The sequence below is a fragment of the Drosophila grimshawi genome, unplaced genomic scaffold (genome assembly GCF_018153295.1).
Source record: "Drosophila grimshawi isolate 15287-2541.00 unplaced genomic scaffold, ASM1815329v1 contig_311, whole genome shotgun sequence".
NCBI lineage: Eukaryota > Metazoa > Arthropoda > Insecta > Diptera > Drosophilidae > Drosophila > Drosophila grimshawi.
Window position 1 is genome coordinate 19,145,405 of NW_025063098.1, and position 19,281 is coordinate 19,164,685.

At 40.3% G+C, this 19,281-nt stretch overlaps 1 protein-coding gene across 1 annotated transcript in view; it reads left to right on the forward strand.

Moving 5' to 3' along the window:
• The window catches only part of LOC6567790 (mucin-2), a 43,789-nt gene that overhangs the window by 11,476 nt on the left and 13,032 nt on the right, over positions 1-19,281 (forward strand). Inside the window, exon 2 of the mRNA XM_043214805.1 lies at positions 7,576-7,689. Within this exon, the coding sequence (XP_043070740.1) occupies positions 7,596-7,689 (94 nt within the window). The 5' untranslated portion in view covers positions 7,576-7,595. The remainder of the gene's footprint in view (positions 1-7,575; positions 7,690-19,281) is intronic.

The window sequence follows — 19,281 nt, forward strand, 5'->3', positions numbered from 1 at the left end:
CCCCATCGACACCAGACAAAAGCTCAAAATGTTGGCATACACACTTCACTTATTTTATACGACTGCAAATTACTTAGTCATGAGTAATCATATTAATGAGAATCGAATGTTTTATACAAAAACAAAAAAAATCGCGCCAAAAACGCTCGCAATGATCCACTTTTCATAAATTGTACTCGCAAATCACGTAGCCGAAAATAAAAATAAAAATAAAAAAATCATTAACAATTTGACTAACTGTTTTCTGTTAGTGTTTTTTCGAGGCTTCTGGGCAACAAGTATTGCGTCAAAGAGTCAGAGAAAAATAGGAAGGTTTGCTGCCTGGCATAATTAGAACCAGTTTGCACATCTTGGCCAAAAAAAATAAAAATAAAACTAATAGACTTTAAATTCTGACTGCTTCTTTCTATTTCGATTTTTATTACTCAAAATTCGCAATTGGATTTATTTTGAATGTTGAATAACATTGACGAGTGACAAGTGACACGTGTGGGCGTCATTAGAAAAAACAACCAAATAAAAAAGTTGTTGGATTTTTTGGGCCACACAATGTCGCACTTGTTGTTGCTGCTGTTATTGTTGTTGCTGGTGTTATCTCAACCAGTGGGTTTCATATTTACAAACACGTAGAGCCAATAAGTGCCCGTCGTGACCCCTTAACTTATTTTTTTATATATTATATATATATATATATATATATATATATATATAGCTGTTTTTGCTGACAGACAGGCAGTTGAAGCTGTTCCCAAAAAGTTTTCGTCAAGCTCTAAAAATGGAAAACGGTTGATTTGATTTCTAATTCGATTAGTTTTCAATTCAGTTCAAAGATTATTATTAGATATTTTTCACTGATTTCCGAATAACCAAATTGCCTATAAGGTTTCGTGAGCCAATACTTATAACTTCTACTTAAGCAACACTTGAACCGGGACAAGCTGGCAACTGCAAGCCAATGCTTTATAATGTTTTATGGCTTCTAATTAAAAAAAAAAAGCTTAACTTAAGGTCATTAGTCAGGCGACAAAAAAACAAAAAGCGCACACTTAAATTAAGTGAGTGCAGCTGCAGTTTTCTATTTTTTTTTAGTTGCTGCAACGAGTGAAATCAGAACGCTTCTGCCTAGCAACAAACTTGACCCCAAGAAAAAGAGAAATTTGTGGCAACAAAAAAAGCGAAAAATACATTTTAAAAAAAAATTATGCTAACACAAAATCAGCGCACGATCTGCAAGCTGACCCAACACCAGCAGCAGTTGCAGCAGTGGCAGCAGTTGCACGTCCACATATATGGTGTGGCAGTTGTTGCATGCTGCAGGCGAGCAGCCGCACACGGTAGCTTGCATCAAGATTTGTCACAAATCAAAGCAGGCAGCCAACTAATCCAGTTCAAGTGTTGGCCAAGCCAAAATGGCAAATTGCCAACGAGCTGCAGTTGGAGTTGCTGTTGGTTGTTGCTGTTCGTTGTTGTTTGTTGCTTGTTGATTGTTGGTGTTGTTGTTTGGCGTTGGCGGCACTGGGCACGCTGCTCGTTGTTGCCGTCGTGCCAGGCATCTTGAGCAGCAGCAGCGGCAGCAGAAGCAGCAGCAGCAGCAACAGCTTCCGCATTGTCGCCATCGTCGCTGCTGACAAGTGACTCAGACCTGCAACGAGAGACTTGGCCAAAAGACTTGGCCAAGACCAAAGACTTCGACTACGACTGCGACTGCGTCTTCGCCTTCGTATTCGTCTTTGACTTCGACTCTGTCTGAGGCATAGTTTACATTTGGCGCGATTGTTTGTTTGCTTGTTGTTTGCCTGTTTGCCCGGCCTGGCCTGGCCTGGCCTGGTCTGTCTTTGCCACTAGAGACCGTTATATTTGTGGATCGTGCACAGCGGCGGCCAAAAAGCTTTATTAATTTTCTGCACACAAACCCAAAAGCAAGCAACTCCTTCGCCTCAATTGGCAGATTGTTGCTGCTATTGGTTACTGCGTCTGCTGCTGCTTCTGCTGCTGCTGCTGCTGCTGCTGCTGCAAGGTCGGTCATTTGTAAGGCCAAATTTAGCTTCACATGAACCGTGTACGACTCTGCAATAGTTCAAGTTAGTTCATCGGACTAACGCTTAAGTGACATTCAGTGCCCAAAAGACTTCCAACTCCCTTTTACTATGCACAGTAAAAAAAGCATGACAAAATTTAAAATACTACTTCTAAAAGAAGCCAGAAATTATTTTTTGTTATATATATTAATAAATAAATATTAATTACGATTCCTAATAAGGTTTTAGTGACTTCAAATCGTGTACATTGAAAATAAGTCACATTCAACATTCTTAAAACTAAATTATTTCCAAAAGTTCTAAAAATTATATTTCAAACGAATGGAAAATTGCATCAAAGAAAGGCATTTTTGACTTGCAGAAAAATAGACTTAACTATTTATTTTTTCCAAGTGAAAAGTCTTATATGCGTAACTGTAAAGAAATGCTTTCCGCAAATCCAAGTTCAGATTCCTTGATTGGTTTTTCTTCAGTGTGCATATAGAATTTTAATATGTTCAAATCGATTGCGAGAACATTCCTGTGGCATTTTCTAGCAAAAGTACTGCAAAGTTCAAGCCACAAGCAATTTGGGCAACAATTGGCCAAAACAATGCGCGCTTATTGGCAAATAGAAACTCATAGACAAAAACACACACACACACTTGGGTGAGGTGTTAGGGCCCTGGGGCCAATTTGTGGATTTATGACGATTGATTTTGACGTGGTCAACAAGGCAGCAAGTTGGCCAAATTGGCGGCAGGAGAAAAGTACAACAACAACGTTGGCAACAAAAATGCAATGCAATTTGCACCGTTAAATGGCTATCCAAGACGCAAAACCAAATTAACGCCAAGCAACAACAGCAGCAGCAGCAGCAGCAGCAACAACAACACCAGCAGCAGCAGCAGCAATCAAAGTGTAATGCGATAAGCCAGCAATTGGAATCGGCAACATAGATGCGGATACCATCACCATGTCGATTGTGGTCCCCTCTGCCTCTCTTTGTCTCCTCAACCATACACAGAGAGAAAAAATCTCAATTTCGATCCTAACAATCGACTGAGATTGATCTGAGAATTTGATATATTTGAAAGCAAGTAGTTCTTGATCCAATTACATATTCAGCTTGCATCGAAATTTGAGCAACATTTACATATTTTTGCTCTGTTAAGTTAGAAAAAAAAACCAATTTCGCTTTTCTACTCGCATTAAGAATCTTGTACTTCTTTCTAGCATTTCAAGCAAACATTTCTTTTAAGATTTGTAATATTTGATTGATGATTTTTGTTTAAGTTCTTTCTAAAACAAACTTGATGCAGGGTAGGCAGACTTTATAATAAAATGTCCTGTTTTTTTGCAGTGTACCAAACTCAGTTCTTCTTGTTCTCACTGTTGAATGCATGAGGTTAGGTCAGCCAGCTGCTGCTGTTGCTGATGCTTTTGCTGATCGGTATGGACTGAGATCGAGTTCGCTTCTTGTGTGCTAAATGTCAATTTGGTACCAGAATCCACACAGAAGAATCCAATTAAAGCAAGCATAGCTTACACTACACAGTTTCTGCAGCTTGCAAATTGCCATTCAACAAAGCCAAAAGCCGTCATCCACAAAGATAGAGGCAGGCAGCGCTTTCTGGCAGAAGCTGGCATCGATCTGCTCGTCGCTGGCTGGGTCGCGAATCGTTAGAGATGCGTGCGCCAAAGTATATTTGTGGGTCATGGTACAAATCTCCAGATGCAACTGTCGACAGGCAGACAGTCAGACAGGCAGACAGTCAGACAACAGCAGACAGGCAGACAACAGCAGACAATCAGACAGCTAGTTCTCTGTCTCCGTCTCTGTCTCTGTCCCTGCCTCTGTCTTTCTCCCTGTCTCTGACGTGAGACACCTTCTGATACATATGCTAACGAAGTCAAGTTCCCACCTCTCCCTCTCTCTCTCTCTTGCCCCCTCTTTCTCTACTTTTCCCTTTTGCAGCCTGTCAAAATGTTGCGCATGTGAAAATTTTCCCACCCTCCATTGAGGCCGCCAGCGCCTTTGCAAAATGTAAATTTTATTTCTTTAGCATTCTTCTATGCGATATACATTTATATTAGTAGTGTGCCGCACGGCAACACTGGCCACGCATGCTCACAATATCGCAGCACAATCACAATGGAGTTGCTCGAGCCTCTGTGTAATTTTTCAACCATAAGCAGTTGGCTGTCCAGTGCTTACCCTTTGTGCGCACCATCCCAGAAGTTCTTTTTCATTTATTTATTTATTTATTTTTTATTTTTTGCTGCTGTTGTTGTATTTTATTTTGTGCCCACCATGCTCGGGAGACGGCTGCGCAAACATTTGCATTTGCTTCACGCATGAGCTTGGACTCGCAGTTTGAGCCATGGGCGTAGCCAGAAGCAGCTACCTAGAGCTTGGCCAAATTTGACTATGGCAAATAACAACGTTTTTGGAGCTTGCTTGCACATTCGACTTCTTAAACTAATTTTACTACATTCAAAAACAACAGGAGAGAAACAAACTCTACAGATACATTTTGCTTTCGAACTTATATTTTACGTTTTTGCCGTGAACCCTCCTGGCTAGGTCCATGGCTAGAACTTGGAGCCTCCTGCATGCATTTTTCATAACGCATATCAACGGCGACCCATTGTTGGTCAAGAGCAGAAGACTGCTTTCTGCTGCTGCTGCTTTTGCTGCTTCGGTTGCTACAGCTGATGATGATATATTGCCATTTGGCCCTAGTCTCTAAGCCTGCTTTGCAAATTTCCCATGACCGATATTTCTTTTGCACGCCCCTCTACTTACTCACTCTCACGCGTGTGCCTTCTTTTGGGCAATTGGCAATGGGTAAAAGTTTTTTTTTCCTTCTTAGCGCTGACTTTTGGCTGCTTCATTCACAAATTGAATTTGTGTCACACACTTGGCCAGCTGGCTGGCTGTCTTCTGACCACCCCTTTATTTGGTCTTAACCCAAATACTCTTGAATGCTGCCTGAAATTGTTTACCATTTAGCCAACAACAACACCAACAACAACAAAATAACAACAACATCAACAACAAATGGTAGAATAATTACAGCAACAAGTTGCTAGTTGGCACAGAGGCACATGTTGCCTGTTGTTGCCTGTTTTTATGTTTTGTGTTCGCGTGTAATAGCTTCAGAACAAGTGCCATTTTGGCCAACAACTAATAGCCAGTTTGTGTCGCTTCCGTTGTCAGTCAGGCTGACTTTGATGCTTCGGCTCCACCATCATCAACATTATCATCATGATAATCATTATCTGGCTTGTGTGAGATTATCATTATTGCTATAGTCGCTCGTCGTGTCAACTCGTCATCAAAAGCTAAATTTGTGGCTGCAACATCTCCGTGGAGCAATCATTCAAGTTGATCGAGGCGGGCTCTCGTTAGAGGGTATTCTAGCATCTAGCTAGAGAGTATTTTAATTATGGATTGAAGTCTTGAAAGAATCCCCTTCCTTGCTACAAGCAAAACTTAAATAGATATATGTTAAAATTAGACAGATCAAGCCACTTTGATAGTTTTTACTTGTAATGCTTGTTGTTTGTCAAGATATAATGAGAAAACGTAGCTGGATTCCGTTCTGCAAGGGTATTCAATCGTCGGCATGGCTTTGTTAGCTTACTTTGATGTTTTGCTACTGCATGCGATATTGCCGATTGCCACAGCACGCAGCAAATGCAATTTGTGGCTCTCGGGACTGTGACTGTGACTGTGTCTGTGTCTGAGATTCTGACTGCCAACTGCGACTGCGACTTCAACTTCAGCTCTCGCTCTGAGTCTCTTCTCCCCACAGGGGTAGCCTGCATTTTAATGAGCACATTTCGCGCATTTATGATGAGACCCGCACTAGCTCTGCCCTCTGGCATTAGCTCATTTTATTTGCTTATTTCGTTAGCGAGCAAACGACACCGCCGGCTTGTCCCCAAAAGGCGGGGCTGGGTAAGAGAAACCACTCAGATTTCAAAAGAAGAGCAGCCTCAACACCACATCGACGAGGAGTCAGTGTGACCCCCCAGAAAGAAAAGAATAGGTGACAGAGCTGCTGCAAGTCTCAAATTTATCGATAAGTCCATATGCAATGGCAATGGGTACAAATGTACCAAAAGCTGGGAACTAAAATTGCTTAATTGAATTTCTGAATATCACTTCAATTGGTGCATATGTGAAAGAGCTATGCAAATTAATGTTCCGCATAATAATTTCAATTCTTGTTTTTATTTTGTGTTTGTTTAAAAAGCAATCCTCATATCCGTGATTAATGTACCATCATTTTGGTAATATTTATGAAGCAACTATCTTAAGTCTAAGCGAGAACACGCCACACTTATCCCATTGTGCATGATGGCTTGTTATTTTTATTGCTTTTTATGAAATTGTATAACTTACGCATGCACGCCCACCTACAGCCCAGCCATCTCCCCCACTCTGTATCAACTCCACAAAAACTCCACCCTCGAAACCAACTCCCCCCTATTAATGGAAATATGGTATCGCACTCACGTGTTGCATCTCGAGGGACTTGATTAAAGGCGCATAAAAGCAAATAAAAAAAAACTTGGCTAATAAATGAAAATATGAAACGTAGTCGTCGACGTAGAAGGAAGGACACTTTGCTGTTTATTATTATTGTTGTTCTTGTTGTTGCTGTTGCTGTGCTTTATGGCATTATGTGCTCATAAGTACAAGTATATACGGGATACACTTTGTCAACCGATAGGCTGTGATATGCCCCAGCTAATTATACCGGTCGCTTATAGGGGAAGAGAGGAAACAACTTGAGCAAGTTTTTTTCGTATTTGTGTTTTTTTTTTTTTTTGGGCGTGTTTCTGACATTTTCAATCAGAGAGCAGAAAAGCAGAACTACGCAAGAACTAAATATAACCACATTTTCGACCTTTTCATAAGGTAGTTTTCGTGGCGGAGAATATTTGGTACTTTTTGAGTGAGGTGGGGAGCCTGCGAGCCATGTCAGAGAAAATTGCACATCTGTCAAATCAGCAAACAAGTGATTTCCGCAAACAATTGAAGAAAAACAGCCAGTCAGGTTTGCTCTCTCATTCCCTTGTTCGAGGGGTGCCGACTCGACTCGGACCGAGAGGATAATGGTGGTGGTGCTGGTAGTGGGGGTTGGCAGTGGTTCTGGTGGTGGTGGTGGCTCACACAACAGTCAACAGTCACCCAACCCACTCGAGAACATTCCTTCCTTTTCTGCTGTTTGTGCACGTAAATTGCTTTTGTCGAGGCTATTGAAAAATTTGAACAAAAAAAAATAAATATATATATATATATATATAAATACAAGGATGTAAGGACATGTGTCCTGTCATGCTTTTTTAATGAAGTGCCGTCGTTTAAGAAACATATTGTGGCTCGATTTGATTGTTTGTCATTGTTAAGGGTTAAACGTTCGTGGTGTTAGACGGTCTAATGGATCAATCGCCTCTATATATACATATACATATACGTTTATATGAGTAAACAATACTAAATATGTCCCCCTCTCTCTCTCTATTTCTCTCTCTGTTGCAGTTACACACACAAGCAAAGTCATGACAAGAAAACGTTCGAGTCCGCTGGGACTCGAGGAGCTGGTGTCTCTTCTGGCCATGCTGCTGATGTTGCTGCCAGCGTTAACGCAAGCCGGTAAGTGGTTTATTATGTCAACATAAATTACAGTTAGGCTCTACTAAGTATCTAAGTGCCCAACCACAAAACGCCCCATCCCCCGCCCCCTCCATTGGTCATAGGATGCTCACATATGCGCTGTCCTGTCTACTCTGATTATGCAGGCCATAAATTTGCACACATTCGTGGCTCAGACACACTTGTCGATATTTTGGAGTACACTTCAAAAAAAAATAATAATAAAAATACCCATGAATACACTCACAAGTATTAATATCATTTAATTCTGAATTTACGAAATAAATTCCTTGAAAGTCGCAATGCCCCTAAATGACTATTCCAAAATATTTCAAAAAAATTGTCGTCAACAATTCAGTTAAATTTCGAATATCATCGATTAAAATGATTACCATTTTCTAAATTTACAAATCATATATTTAAATTCTCGAAAAATCGGCCTTCTTTCTTGATACATTTAAATTTGCGGAGTGTAGTGCGTTGCACTCATTAAAGCCGAACTGTGACAAATTGCTATCAGCTGCCAACAGTTGCTGCAACGACTCTTGTCCGGGGTCAGGGGTGGTCATCAGTGTCATCCAATCAAAGGCCTGCAAAACAGTACAAAATATATTCAATTACTTGGCATGCGAAATGCTCTGTTGGGGTGTCCAAAAACTCAATTGAGTCATGCGTTTCCATTTAAATTGAAATTGAAATTGAGGCACAAAATGCCATTGACATTCAGAGAAGGGTGGTCTCGATACACATTCAGACACACCGAGCAATACATTTAAAGCTACCGTCGACCGATACTAAAATAAATGCTGACCCTTGCCATAAATAAAGTCGTGTGCTTGACAAAATGGGTGGACAGCACATTTCCCATTTTCAGAGATGCATCTGCTCTGAAACGAGGTGTTAACTTTCACATTCTTCCAAAAGAGAAAAACGCTAGAAGGTGCAGCTATTAAATGGTCGATGTGCATACAAATTTAACGACTTGCTTAAACACAAGTTTATGGCAAATAAACCCAAAAAAAATAAAAAAAAATAAACGGGGAAGAAACAGAAATACCATTTCTCATGACTGCAGAATATCGGTCAGCAGCTCGACGTAGTTAATCACATGCAAACACAACAGACGAGCGCCAAGAACCAAGAACCAAGAACCAAGAACCGAAACTAAAACCTTAACCCATAACCAAATAAACCAAATAAGAAAAATCAACTTCCCTCGGCACACTGAAACTTCAATACTCTCACATCAAAGTTTCATGATTGATTTTGATTCACAAAACCGACTAATAGTACATAAAACAATAATAAAACTTTTAAGTACTAATGCCGTTTAAGCAAATTATTTATACCTTTATCAATCTCACATAAAAATGGGAAAACTTAAGTAACCTCTAGCAATGGTATACAAAGCGAAATCCCAAACATTCTTTAATGGTCATTTTTTCTTCAATAAACAGTGCAGTGCAACTGCAGCTGCTGACTGATTTTGACTAGTCGAAAACGATGGCCAAACGATAGACGACAATAGACCAAGTTCGTCAGTCAGTCAGCCAGTCGGACAGTGGAACAGTCTTGTTGACCCACATTTAGCAGTGCTGGAAATGTTCGATTCATGCATTTGACTTCTTGGAATTTTCATTAACACATGCCACATGTCGTTATAGAAAACTGTCCAAAAATAAAATGAGGAAAGAAAAGGAAAGAAAAATCCGAAACGAAAAACAGTTTTCGTGAATGGCAGAAAGAGAACGCTTAAGAGTTTGGGGAGTCTGCTAACTGATTAGAACCAAAACTATGGCTCTTTTCTCACCTACTTATTGTATGTAAAATACACACACACACACACGCAGAACGCTGTTACACTAACAAGCAAACAAATTGAATTCAAGCACCTGGGTTTGATGAACTTACAGAACCTTTACAGCTCGCTTTGAGACTGGTAGACTATCAAGTTGTTGGCCTGGACAGGAATTTCACAGCGAGCTGTGAGTAATTGAATTGTTCCTATTATAAGAAGAACACAACAGTACATAACTCTCAGCAACGATGCGATGCGATGACTCAACACACTCATAAGTCGTATCTGTGAGATACATTTGTATCTCATTCAGCTGCCGACATCAGTACCAGTATCCAATAAATCAATAATAGCGATGTCGAGTGCTAGATATAGCCATGATTAATATATGATGTGCGCATTGCTCAATAGTCCAAAGCATGTTCAAATACTTGACAACAAGTGCCATTTTGCGTCATAACATAAAAAGTTAAAAGCTCAAAGCTAAATGCCAATTGCCAACTTGTTGCTTGCCAATTGTTTTTAAGCTCAAGTTTGGTTTCCTTATCGTGTTTAGCCTTTTACCGTTATGGCATTAAAATACAAATATTATGTATTTCGGCCTTTACCGTTGCGGTCCCAAACGCATTCAGTTGGCCAGGTTATGCAATTTTCATGCTACCAAGTTCAACTTTTAATTCAAGCTCAAGGTCGATTCAGCTGTTGGCCGATTGCTTTTACTCTGCTTGTCGGTCGATTGGTGGCTCGACGCCAGCTACAACTTCAACTCTGAGCCAAGTTAATCGACCAGTCGCTCTTCGCTGTTCGCTGCTGTCGTTGTTGCTGTCGTCGTCTTCTGTCAGCAGTCTCCGGTAGCCGCAACACATTATCATTATTTTATAAGCCACACAAAAAAGCAGACGGCAAAATTTCAAGTCGCGCTGTCTTTCCTCTCTCCCTCCCTCCCCCTCTCTCCTTGCTGGATTTCGTGGGGCGTTTTCATCAATCAATTTCGAACCTGAGTTCCTTATACTTATGCACCCTTTACAAAGGGTACTATAATTTTGTAATTGAATTCAAATTGATTTAATAAAATTTTAATTTTCCTTTTAACAGCTTTTTAAGCTGGAGAAACTCAACAGTTACTCAAATTTTATTAGTCTGATTAATTACCCAATATATTGTTTTCATAAAATGTTTAATTGCTCATGATCACAATACAAGCTTAAGCAAGAGTATCAAATCTTCGACAATTGATATCCAATCGATCTTGCCTGGTTTTTTCTCATGCTTATGAACTATTAGACACAGGTGTGATTTGTGTTTTTATTTTTGTTTTTTTGTTTATTGTTGATTGGCATCTGCTTGACGATTCTTCAATTTGCTGATTCTTCTGCGGATGCTGCTGTTGTTATAGGGGCTGGGCATTTGACACCAACGAAAGTACTTCTGCTCCAGCTCTTATATATATAACTCTACTTATGTGCCATGGCAAAACTGATAAGTCACAGTCAGCGAACTTGAGACTTGAATCCGGGTCTGCGACTAATTGAAGACTCTCTTTTTAAGCCAGGCCAATAACTGGGCAAATATACTTGTATATATAAAATAATATATTTATGTATATATATACATATAAAAGTTATGATGATGCTTAACTGATTGCTTAATTTATAGCCAATTACAAAGGCATTAGGCGGTTGGTAGGTAGTGATTTTTTGAGCTGAAACTTCATATTTTTGGTTTATTGCGCATATAAATCGCTTGTTAATGGCTAACTAAAATCGTGAGTTTGCGGAAGTCAAATGGCATTTTTTGGTTTTTATTGCCACTTGCCGCGCATAATTAGCTTGTATTAGCTGGCCATCTTTTTCAGCCAGAACCAAACAACAACTATCGACCACTTGACCAGAACCTTCTGGACTCGCACTTCTGGTCTAAAGCAAAAACATCATTATGCTCAAGCATTAATTGCATGACTGCTCGCTGGCTTGTTCACTGGCTCATCTCATCTCAGCTCAGCTCGGCTCGGCTCGGCTCGGTTTGGATCGGCTCAATGATGATGATGATGATGATATCAGCAATCAGAAAGAACCCTCAGCAGCAGCCTCAGCAGCTGTTGGGGCTTTAATCAAGATTTGATGCTGGCTCGTCAGCAGCTTAGCCACGCGCATATAATTAACATTTTGGCCAGGTTCAATGTCAAGTGAAGCTGCTACGGCTTATCAGCTGCTTGATAGCCACAATCCCACAACGGTATGCGGCACTCTATTCAGGATGCCAATACACTAAAAGAAAAGAAACTACCAAAAAAAAACTATGCATTCGATTGCGAATTCATTTCTTATATTCATTTAACATTAAATACATTTACAATTTAGAAAAACAATTATTATCTGATTTTTGGATAGAGTAAAAATTGCTTCAATCAAACTTTCATTGACGCAAATGGAAATTGTAAATGTTTAATTTATGGAAAACATTTTTGTATTGTAGAACATGACACACAAACCGATTGTAGCCTCTTTCCTGTTTTGCTGAGTGTAGGCGTGGCTGGCTGCGATCGTAAATATTTCGTATGCAAACACGTTGACAGCGTCGTCGTCGTCGTTGTCGTCTACCTGTGCATATACTTATAGCTATGACTGTACCTACTTACCAGTACCTGTAGCATCATATCCACATACCAATAGCCACATATTTTGTAGTCGAACTTGGCTTATTTGCGTGGCAAACAACGGGCCAACAAACGGCTGACCATTGACCGATTTGGACGCCGTTCAAGAAGAAGCTGTGACTGAGTGTGTGTGTTGGCTGCGTAGCTGTGGAATTTCATAGCCACTTGAGCAACAAGTACGCGGAGTTAGAGATCACGAACTTGCGGGTTAAGCTGGCCCACACGATGCTGTCTTATTGGCAACAGGATGAGGCCATGCAGATTTTATGTTTGTTAGCCAAAAAAAAAAAAAAATGACACATATGCTGCTGGCCAACTTTCGAGCATCGGCGACACAATTAGAATCCGCCTAAGCTCCAGCCTTTTGGCCATAAATATGTAAGAGCCACATTGACTTTTGTTTCGGGGCCCACCTAAGACGCCCCGAAAGTCGTACATCAATTTGTCAAAATAAAAAATAGAAACGAATTTTTAACTCTTCGCTGACTTCAAACTGTTCATGATAAATTGACCATGACAGAGCGCAGAGTTATGATCGTAAAACTAAAAAAAAAAAATAAAGGAAGAACAAAAACAAAAACAAAAACACATTTATATTTCTTATGGCACTTAATTTGTTTTGATCTAACCCACGCGAGCCATTGGCCTGAGGCCATTGACCAGATTTTCCAGCGGGCCAAAAGGGTCTGACTGCACTTGATTTCAATTAACTTAACAGTGAGAATTGTTAATAGAGTCTGGCGTGTGAAACCCGGCAATGAATCAACTTGTCTAACTTCTTCACAGTTTTCGAGTTGAGAAGCTGGCGGAAGCGCATTCAACTCGATACGATTTTTATCAGCTCGAAACTGCTCAACTTCCTGTGACAAGGTCGTGAGTGGTGAGCGGGGGCAGTAGAGGTAATTTCATTAAAGTAAATAATCAGTTAGCGAGTGGCGTTTGTGGTTAACTGGCAGGAATTTGTATTTGTAACGGTAAGCAGAAAACTACACTCAAAGAAACAGACAAACCAAAGGCTAAACGCTTTGATGGTCGAAGTAAAGCGTTTTCACTCGGTTTATCTTATTTTAAACTTGTATTGAGAATTATCGTTCTATATGAAATCAGAATAAATGCTAATAAATACTCACAGTATTGCAGTATTGTAGTTGAAATGGATTTGAGAACGAAGCTGGTTGGGACACCGTTTTTCTCCAAGTGCACACAATTTGGCCATTAACGCCTTTTTGTCTTGACTTTTGCTTGACAATGAAAATGGCCTTAACTGATTGCTGTAATTGTGTTGCCAACTGCTGCTGCTGCTGCTGCTGCTGCTGCAGTTGCAGTTGCAAAGAAAGCCAACTCTGAAAATGCAAATCAAAATCTTTGTTTAGTAGAGCAAATCGCCAGCAGAGCTATGAAGTAACATTTCTCCGATTTCACATGATGATAGACCCGAGATCCACTGAGAAGTATGTACGGTGTAGTTAAACTATGCCATAACCATACCTCATATTATGTATGTTGTGTTGCTGCCTCTCCGTCTGTCTTTTTTTCTTTTTTTTTTTTGTTATTGTTTGATGTCATTGAACTTGAACCTGTTGTCGGCCAAGTTTGTGTCTATTTCAGTTACGTTTGTTATTTTTATTTTATTTTATTTATTTTTATTTTGTTTTTTTTTTGGCATTTTATGCAAGCTTTTGGCGTGAATATGCTAATTTATTGTATTTGTACAACACGTTGCTCGAAAAACGTGTTTGAAATGCTAATTAACAAACATTTGCTGTCTTTATTCATATTTATATCAATTAGCTGAGATTTGACCTAATTTGGCATGGGATTTGGCCACGTTAATTGTACATTATGATAGCCCACAATTTGGACACTTGAGCCAAAAAAAAAAGCTGTAAATAAAAACAAAGACCCTTTAAAGCCGCAACGAGGCAATGGCCAAGTGACTGCCAATTAGGCGTTCCTGTCTGGCGCCATCACTCACAACAAATTGTTCTCTAACAAGAAGAAGATGTTAAGGCAAAGACAGAAGCTGCATGCTTTAGACCGCAACGTACACTCAGAGAAAAATATGCGATACAATTAAGGAAATAAGATACCTTATTTTCTTGACCTCATTCAAAATCAGAGATTTCATTTATTTTACTGGATATTTTATGCAAAAATGTTTCTGAAAAAGTTAAATTAATTGTAATGCAATTTTCCAAAGGTTGGGCTGGGCTAATGCGATTCTCTGAGTGTAGTGCTGGTCAGCTAAGGTGTTTGCGGTTGGTTGAACGTTAACTTGAAGTGAAACATGTTCCTGGTCTTTGGTCTGCGTGTTAGAATACATTTTGACACTATTAAGTCGATAGAGGAAAGTCTTGCAGCGAAAGAATGGTAATTAGCCATGTCTCTAAGGCTGCTGGCAAGTATGTTATGCTCTTTACACATAGATCTTTATCACATGGTGCAATGACTTCCCACAGCTTTTCAATTGTGTAACTTTAGCCACAACTCTCTGGCTGGCCAAGCAGCGGGTTCAATCAACTCGCAGCCTGGCACCTTTACGCATGGCAAACCTACGACTCTCCAGTCTGCAGTCTCCCATCTCCAGGTCATGTTAAGTCACTTAGCAATGGCTACTAACTACTAACTACTAACCGAGTCTGAGTGAGAGAAAGAGAGAGAAGTGGAGAATGAAAAAGAGAGGGGTATGAACTAATACCTTGTATAATTATCGCTTTGCTGATCTTTTGTTCCTCGCTTTGTGCGTTTGCCAACATTGAATTTTTTATGCTTGAATCAGCTTCTTCCAGTTCTGCAAGCACGCAACAAATATTCTATATATATGTGTATATATATATTTATACACTTGCAAGAAATAAGGTCATTTTCAACTCAAGCCTAAAATGCAATTTAAAGTGCAGTACATTGGGAATTCCAACATAATCATTCTCTAAGTGTATATACATTCCTTATAGTCAGGCATTATCTGCATTCGCCAATCATTAGGCTAAATGCCTTGGAGGTTCTGCCGTGGGAGTAGATACAAATCGCCAGCTGTCCAGGGGGCAAGCAATTAGCGGGCTTAGAAATGCCACGTGAATCTCCTACCAAATGAGGCAGCATACACACACACACACACAAATAGTTACACAGACGTAACTAATTGAAACGGTGGGGCCAAACGTGAGAACTTATAGGGGACATTATCATCAATCTTCCGGCTTGTCAACAGGGACACGCGCTCGAAATAAATTTCGACAGTTAGACGAGAAAATGCCAGCACAAATTAATAAACAGTTACGCATGCGCAGCTGAAAATAAACTAGTTGCAAGCATTGATTGCCAGTTGCCACAGTTGCTGTAGAGTCTTGTCAGGCAGCGTTGATTATATAGCAACTTGCCTGTTATTTTGGCAAACTAAAACTAAAGCTGCAACAACTGCAATTGCAGTAATCAATGCGCTGTTATCAATAACAGCTTGCGGTGTAATAATTGAATGCCGAGCAGCAGGAAGAAGCATGCAGCGATTTGTTTGCCTGCCGCATTCGTAACGGACCGTAAGAATTTCTTCTTTATTTTCTCTGTATTTTTGTTTTCTTTTTTTTTGTTGTTCTTTTCGAAAATTGCACAAACAACAAAAATTATGATATATCCAGCAGCTTGAATCTGTGTTTAGTTTTTTAGTAACCGTGGGGCATATAAGCGTATACGACTGACAGGCAGGCAGGCAGATAGATTGATGGCCAGAAGTTATGGGGCTCATTAAAGCCACGCAGTGCAATCAGAACAAATCAAGCACACGACACATAAGCGAAAGGAAGGCAAAAACATTGTCTAGGATCAACTAGTTGAGCAGTGTGGGAAACTATGCAAAGCTTCCTTCACGCCCTTAACTGCTTAATTACAGCGCCTCAAGGCCACGTCTTGCTCTGTAGACAGATGCAGCCAGATGTTTAAAGACGAAGCCATCAGACTCATTATTATCTATTAAAACAGTCCGATGTGTAGTCGATGGTTAAAACAAAAAGCAAAAGTTGCACTGCACCCAAACTTGACAACCCAACAACCTGACTGACTGTCTAATGACATTGCCTGCACTACAACAGCGAGCCATCGAGGGATCACTTAAGCATACACTCAGGAAAAATAATACTTATATTAGCAGGTACAAGTTATTTGGTTGCAATCTAACAATGTAAAAAGTGCATTGTTGGAGATGCCATAGAAATTTCTTGATATTTTTGGAATCTCTCCATAATGGTTAATCGAATATTTTAGCATATTTTACTATCGAGTTTTGCCATCTTCAGGACAACTCTATTACAACATTCCGGTAAACTCTCAACACTATCATTGGCAAGAACATAGATTTCTATCACACTTAACTTTGGAAGTTTTCAAATGCGTAAATCAATTACATTTTTCGTTGATTAATGGCGAGTTTTTTCTACTTTTTCGAGAACTAGAGCATATATTAATATATAATTTGTATGAAATTTAAAAATCATATATTTTCTGTAAGTGCATGATCTGCTCCTGGGGCGTAGAGCAATTACAATACTCTCATATATGTAGACAACAGGCAAGCACACAGGATTTTGCATATTGCCTATGCCAAGACCTACCTAGACCTAGAACTCTCTGCGCAGGTCTTGGTAATTGTTTCATATGCATAGCAGGCAAGCAGGCAGCGTCATCATCGACATGATGGCAAACAGGCAGCAATTTCATGGCATACTCATCCTCGTCGTCATGACCAGCGGGCATAATTTACTTAGAACGAATCATGTCTATGGCTTTGCGCTGGCAATAAAACACAGCGTCACGCCAAAGAAAACCCAACTTGAGAGGCAGCAACTGCGTCCAATTTGGCTGCTGGAGCTCCAAGGAGCTGTTGCTGTCCGACGTCTACATTGCTACCTTGTCTCCGACATAATCATGTTAAATTACTCGCAAATTCATTTGCTGTACGCGGCGGCTGCTGCTGCTGCTGCTGTTGTTGCCTGCCTGTTGCTGCCTGTTGACTGCCTCTGTTGGGCTCATTGTTAGGGCGCCTCCTATTTCAACGCTGATGCATGCAACCAGATAGAGTGCGAGAGGGAGAGCGAGAGAGAGAGAGAGAGGGTTGTTAGCTTGTCGCTCACTCCATATTGATCGGAGTCGGCATTATGGAAATTATGTGATCAAGGCCATAGAAAATGGAAATTGTTTTTTTTTTCTTCCACAACAGCAACAACATTTGCATGCAACAGTTGCTGATGCTGATGCTGGTTTTGGCCTGGCATAATTTCTGTTTTCCGGCCTCCCATTGCATAATTGAACTGAAACCGCGTCGAGCTGGGGCCTTGTGCAATTATAGTTGGATTTATTGCATGTGCAGCCAGGATCAGCCCAAGGGTCGCCAGCAGCGCATTGTTCGTTATTTTTTTTTTTTTGTTAGCCATGGACATGGGAGCACTTCGACCTGGCTCTAATTACGTGCATCTATATCAAATGGATGTTAGCCAAGAGGCTCGCTATTGTCACCCATATGGCAAGAAGAGCCATTGAAAATGCGTTCTTTGGCTTTTTGGCTTTTTGGCCTTATCAACTAGCCATATATCTTGGCCACTGTGGTTGCTGTGGGTGTGCAGCTGTTGCCAAATAGCGGTAAAATAGCCGCACACCAAAATGGCAACAGCAGCAGCCACAGCCGAAGGAAGATTTGTGTTTTTCTCGTAATCTTTGAAATATTTGTGGCATGGCAAATATTTCACTAGCTGGGTTTCCGCATCGCACACACGCACACATCCACACAAGAAGAAGAGTGCAATAGTAAGGAAAAGATAGAGGGAGTGTGTAATATACACAGAGAGAAAATCAATCAGGTCTGCATGTACAAATATTGATTATCAAATCATAAATGACTTTCAGAGCTTGATCTAAAAATTGTTGTACTCAACTTAAGTAAATTGCTATTTTAACAACTGGGGTTATTTAGAAAGGAAAATAATTATTTTTGAGGTCATTCCAACGTAATGTTAGCAAGATATTTTTCTTACTGTGCTGTAGGTAGTAGAGAAGAATTGAAAAGCGCATCGATTGCTATCAACCAAATATTTAGCGAAACTTCCACTTTTCACATGTTTCTGTTGCTGTTGTTGTTGCTGCTGCTGATGTTGTTGCTGCTGTTGCTGTTGTTGCATCATGCAACATCCACCTACAGCACCACTAAATAATAAAGCGTAACCAGCAAAAGGCGTGCCCCGTTTTTGCCATAGCCATGGTCAATGCCAGAGACGCGGAGACAGAGTCCACAAAGAGTCGCAAAAGAAACGCGAGTTGAAGCCTAGGCCTACTTATGTAAGTAAAGCCTGGCTAGTAGTGTCTTGTATTTTATGGTTTGTGTACACATTTTTGCACACATGCGCGACCGGGTCATTCAACTTGCAGCAGCCATCCAGCCATGGCCACGTCGGGATCGCCGAGCTTTCCTAGAATAAACAAAATGCACGACTCTTTGCGACAGCAGCAGCAGCAACAGCAACAGCAGCAACAGCAGCAGTTGCAACAGCAACCAACGCCGCCAACAACTTTTGCTATGGCCCGAAGCAGAACTGCCCTGTGAATATGTAGCTAAAAGCAGTAAGATTCAAAGCTGCAGCCAAATCAACACCAGCAACAATAACAACAATAACAACAACAACAAGACCAACAACAACTGACTTGACTGAGTAACTGACTGACTGACTTCTGTTTGTTGGACCGACTCGACCATGTTTGATGTGTAGCATCAGCAGCCAAACGACAACTCATGCGTCTTGGTCATCATCATCGTGTACACCTTGCCCTCCCCCCTCCCCCCCCCGTACTCCTGCTTCCAAACTTCTATTTATGTGGCTTGTACCCATTTAAAAATTATTTGCAAAGGGTATAATGCTGTGCTGCAAATGTAATGTAACAGACAGAAACCAAGCCCATAAAGTTTATCTATTCTTCATCATCGCATCAAAAGTAAATCTGTGAGATTTTGGAAATTATTCCGCAGGCAACATAAAGCCGAATGATTTATAATATTAATTTAATTTCCTGAAAATAATATTTTACACGATTTAGTAAAGACTTGGGTACACGGTATACTCATGTCTTGCTCTTCTAACTCGAGTTTTAGTTGTTGCAC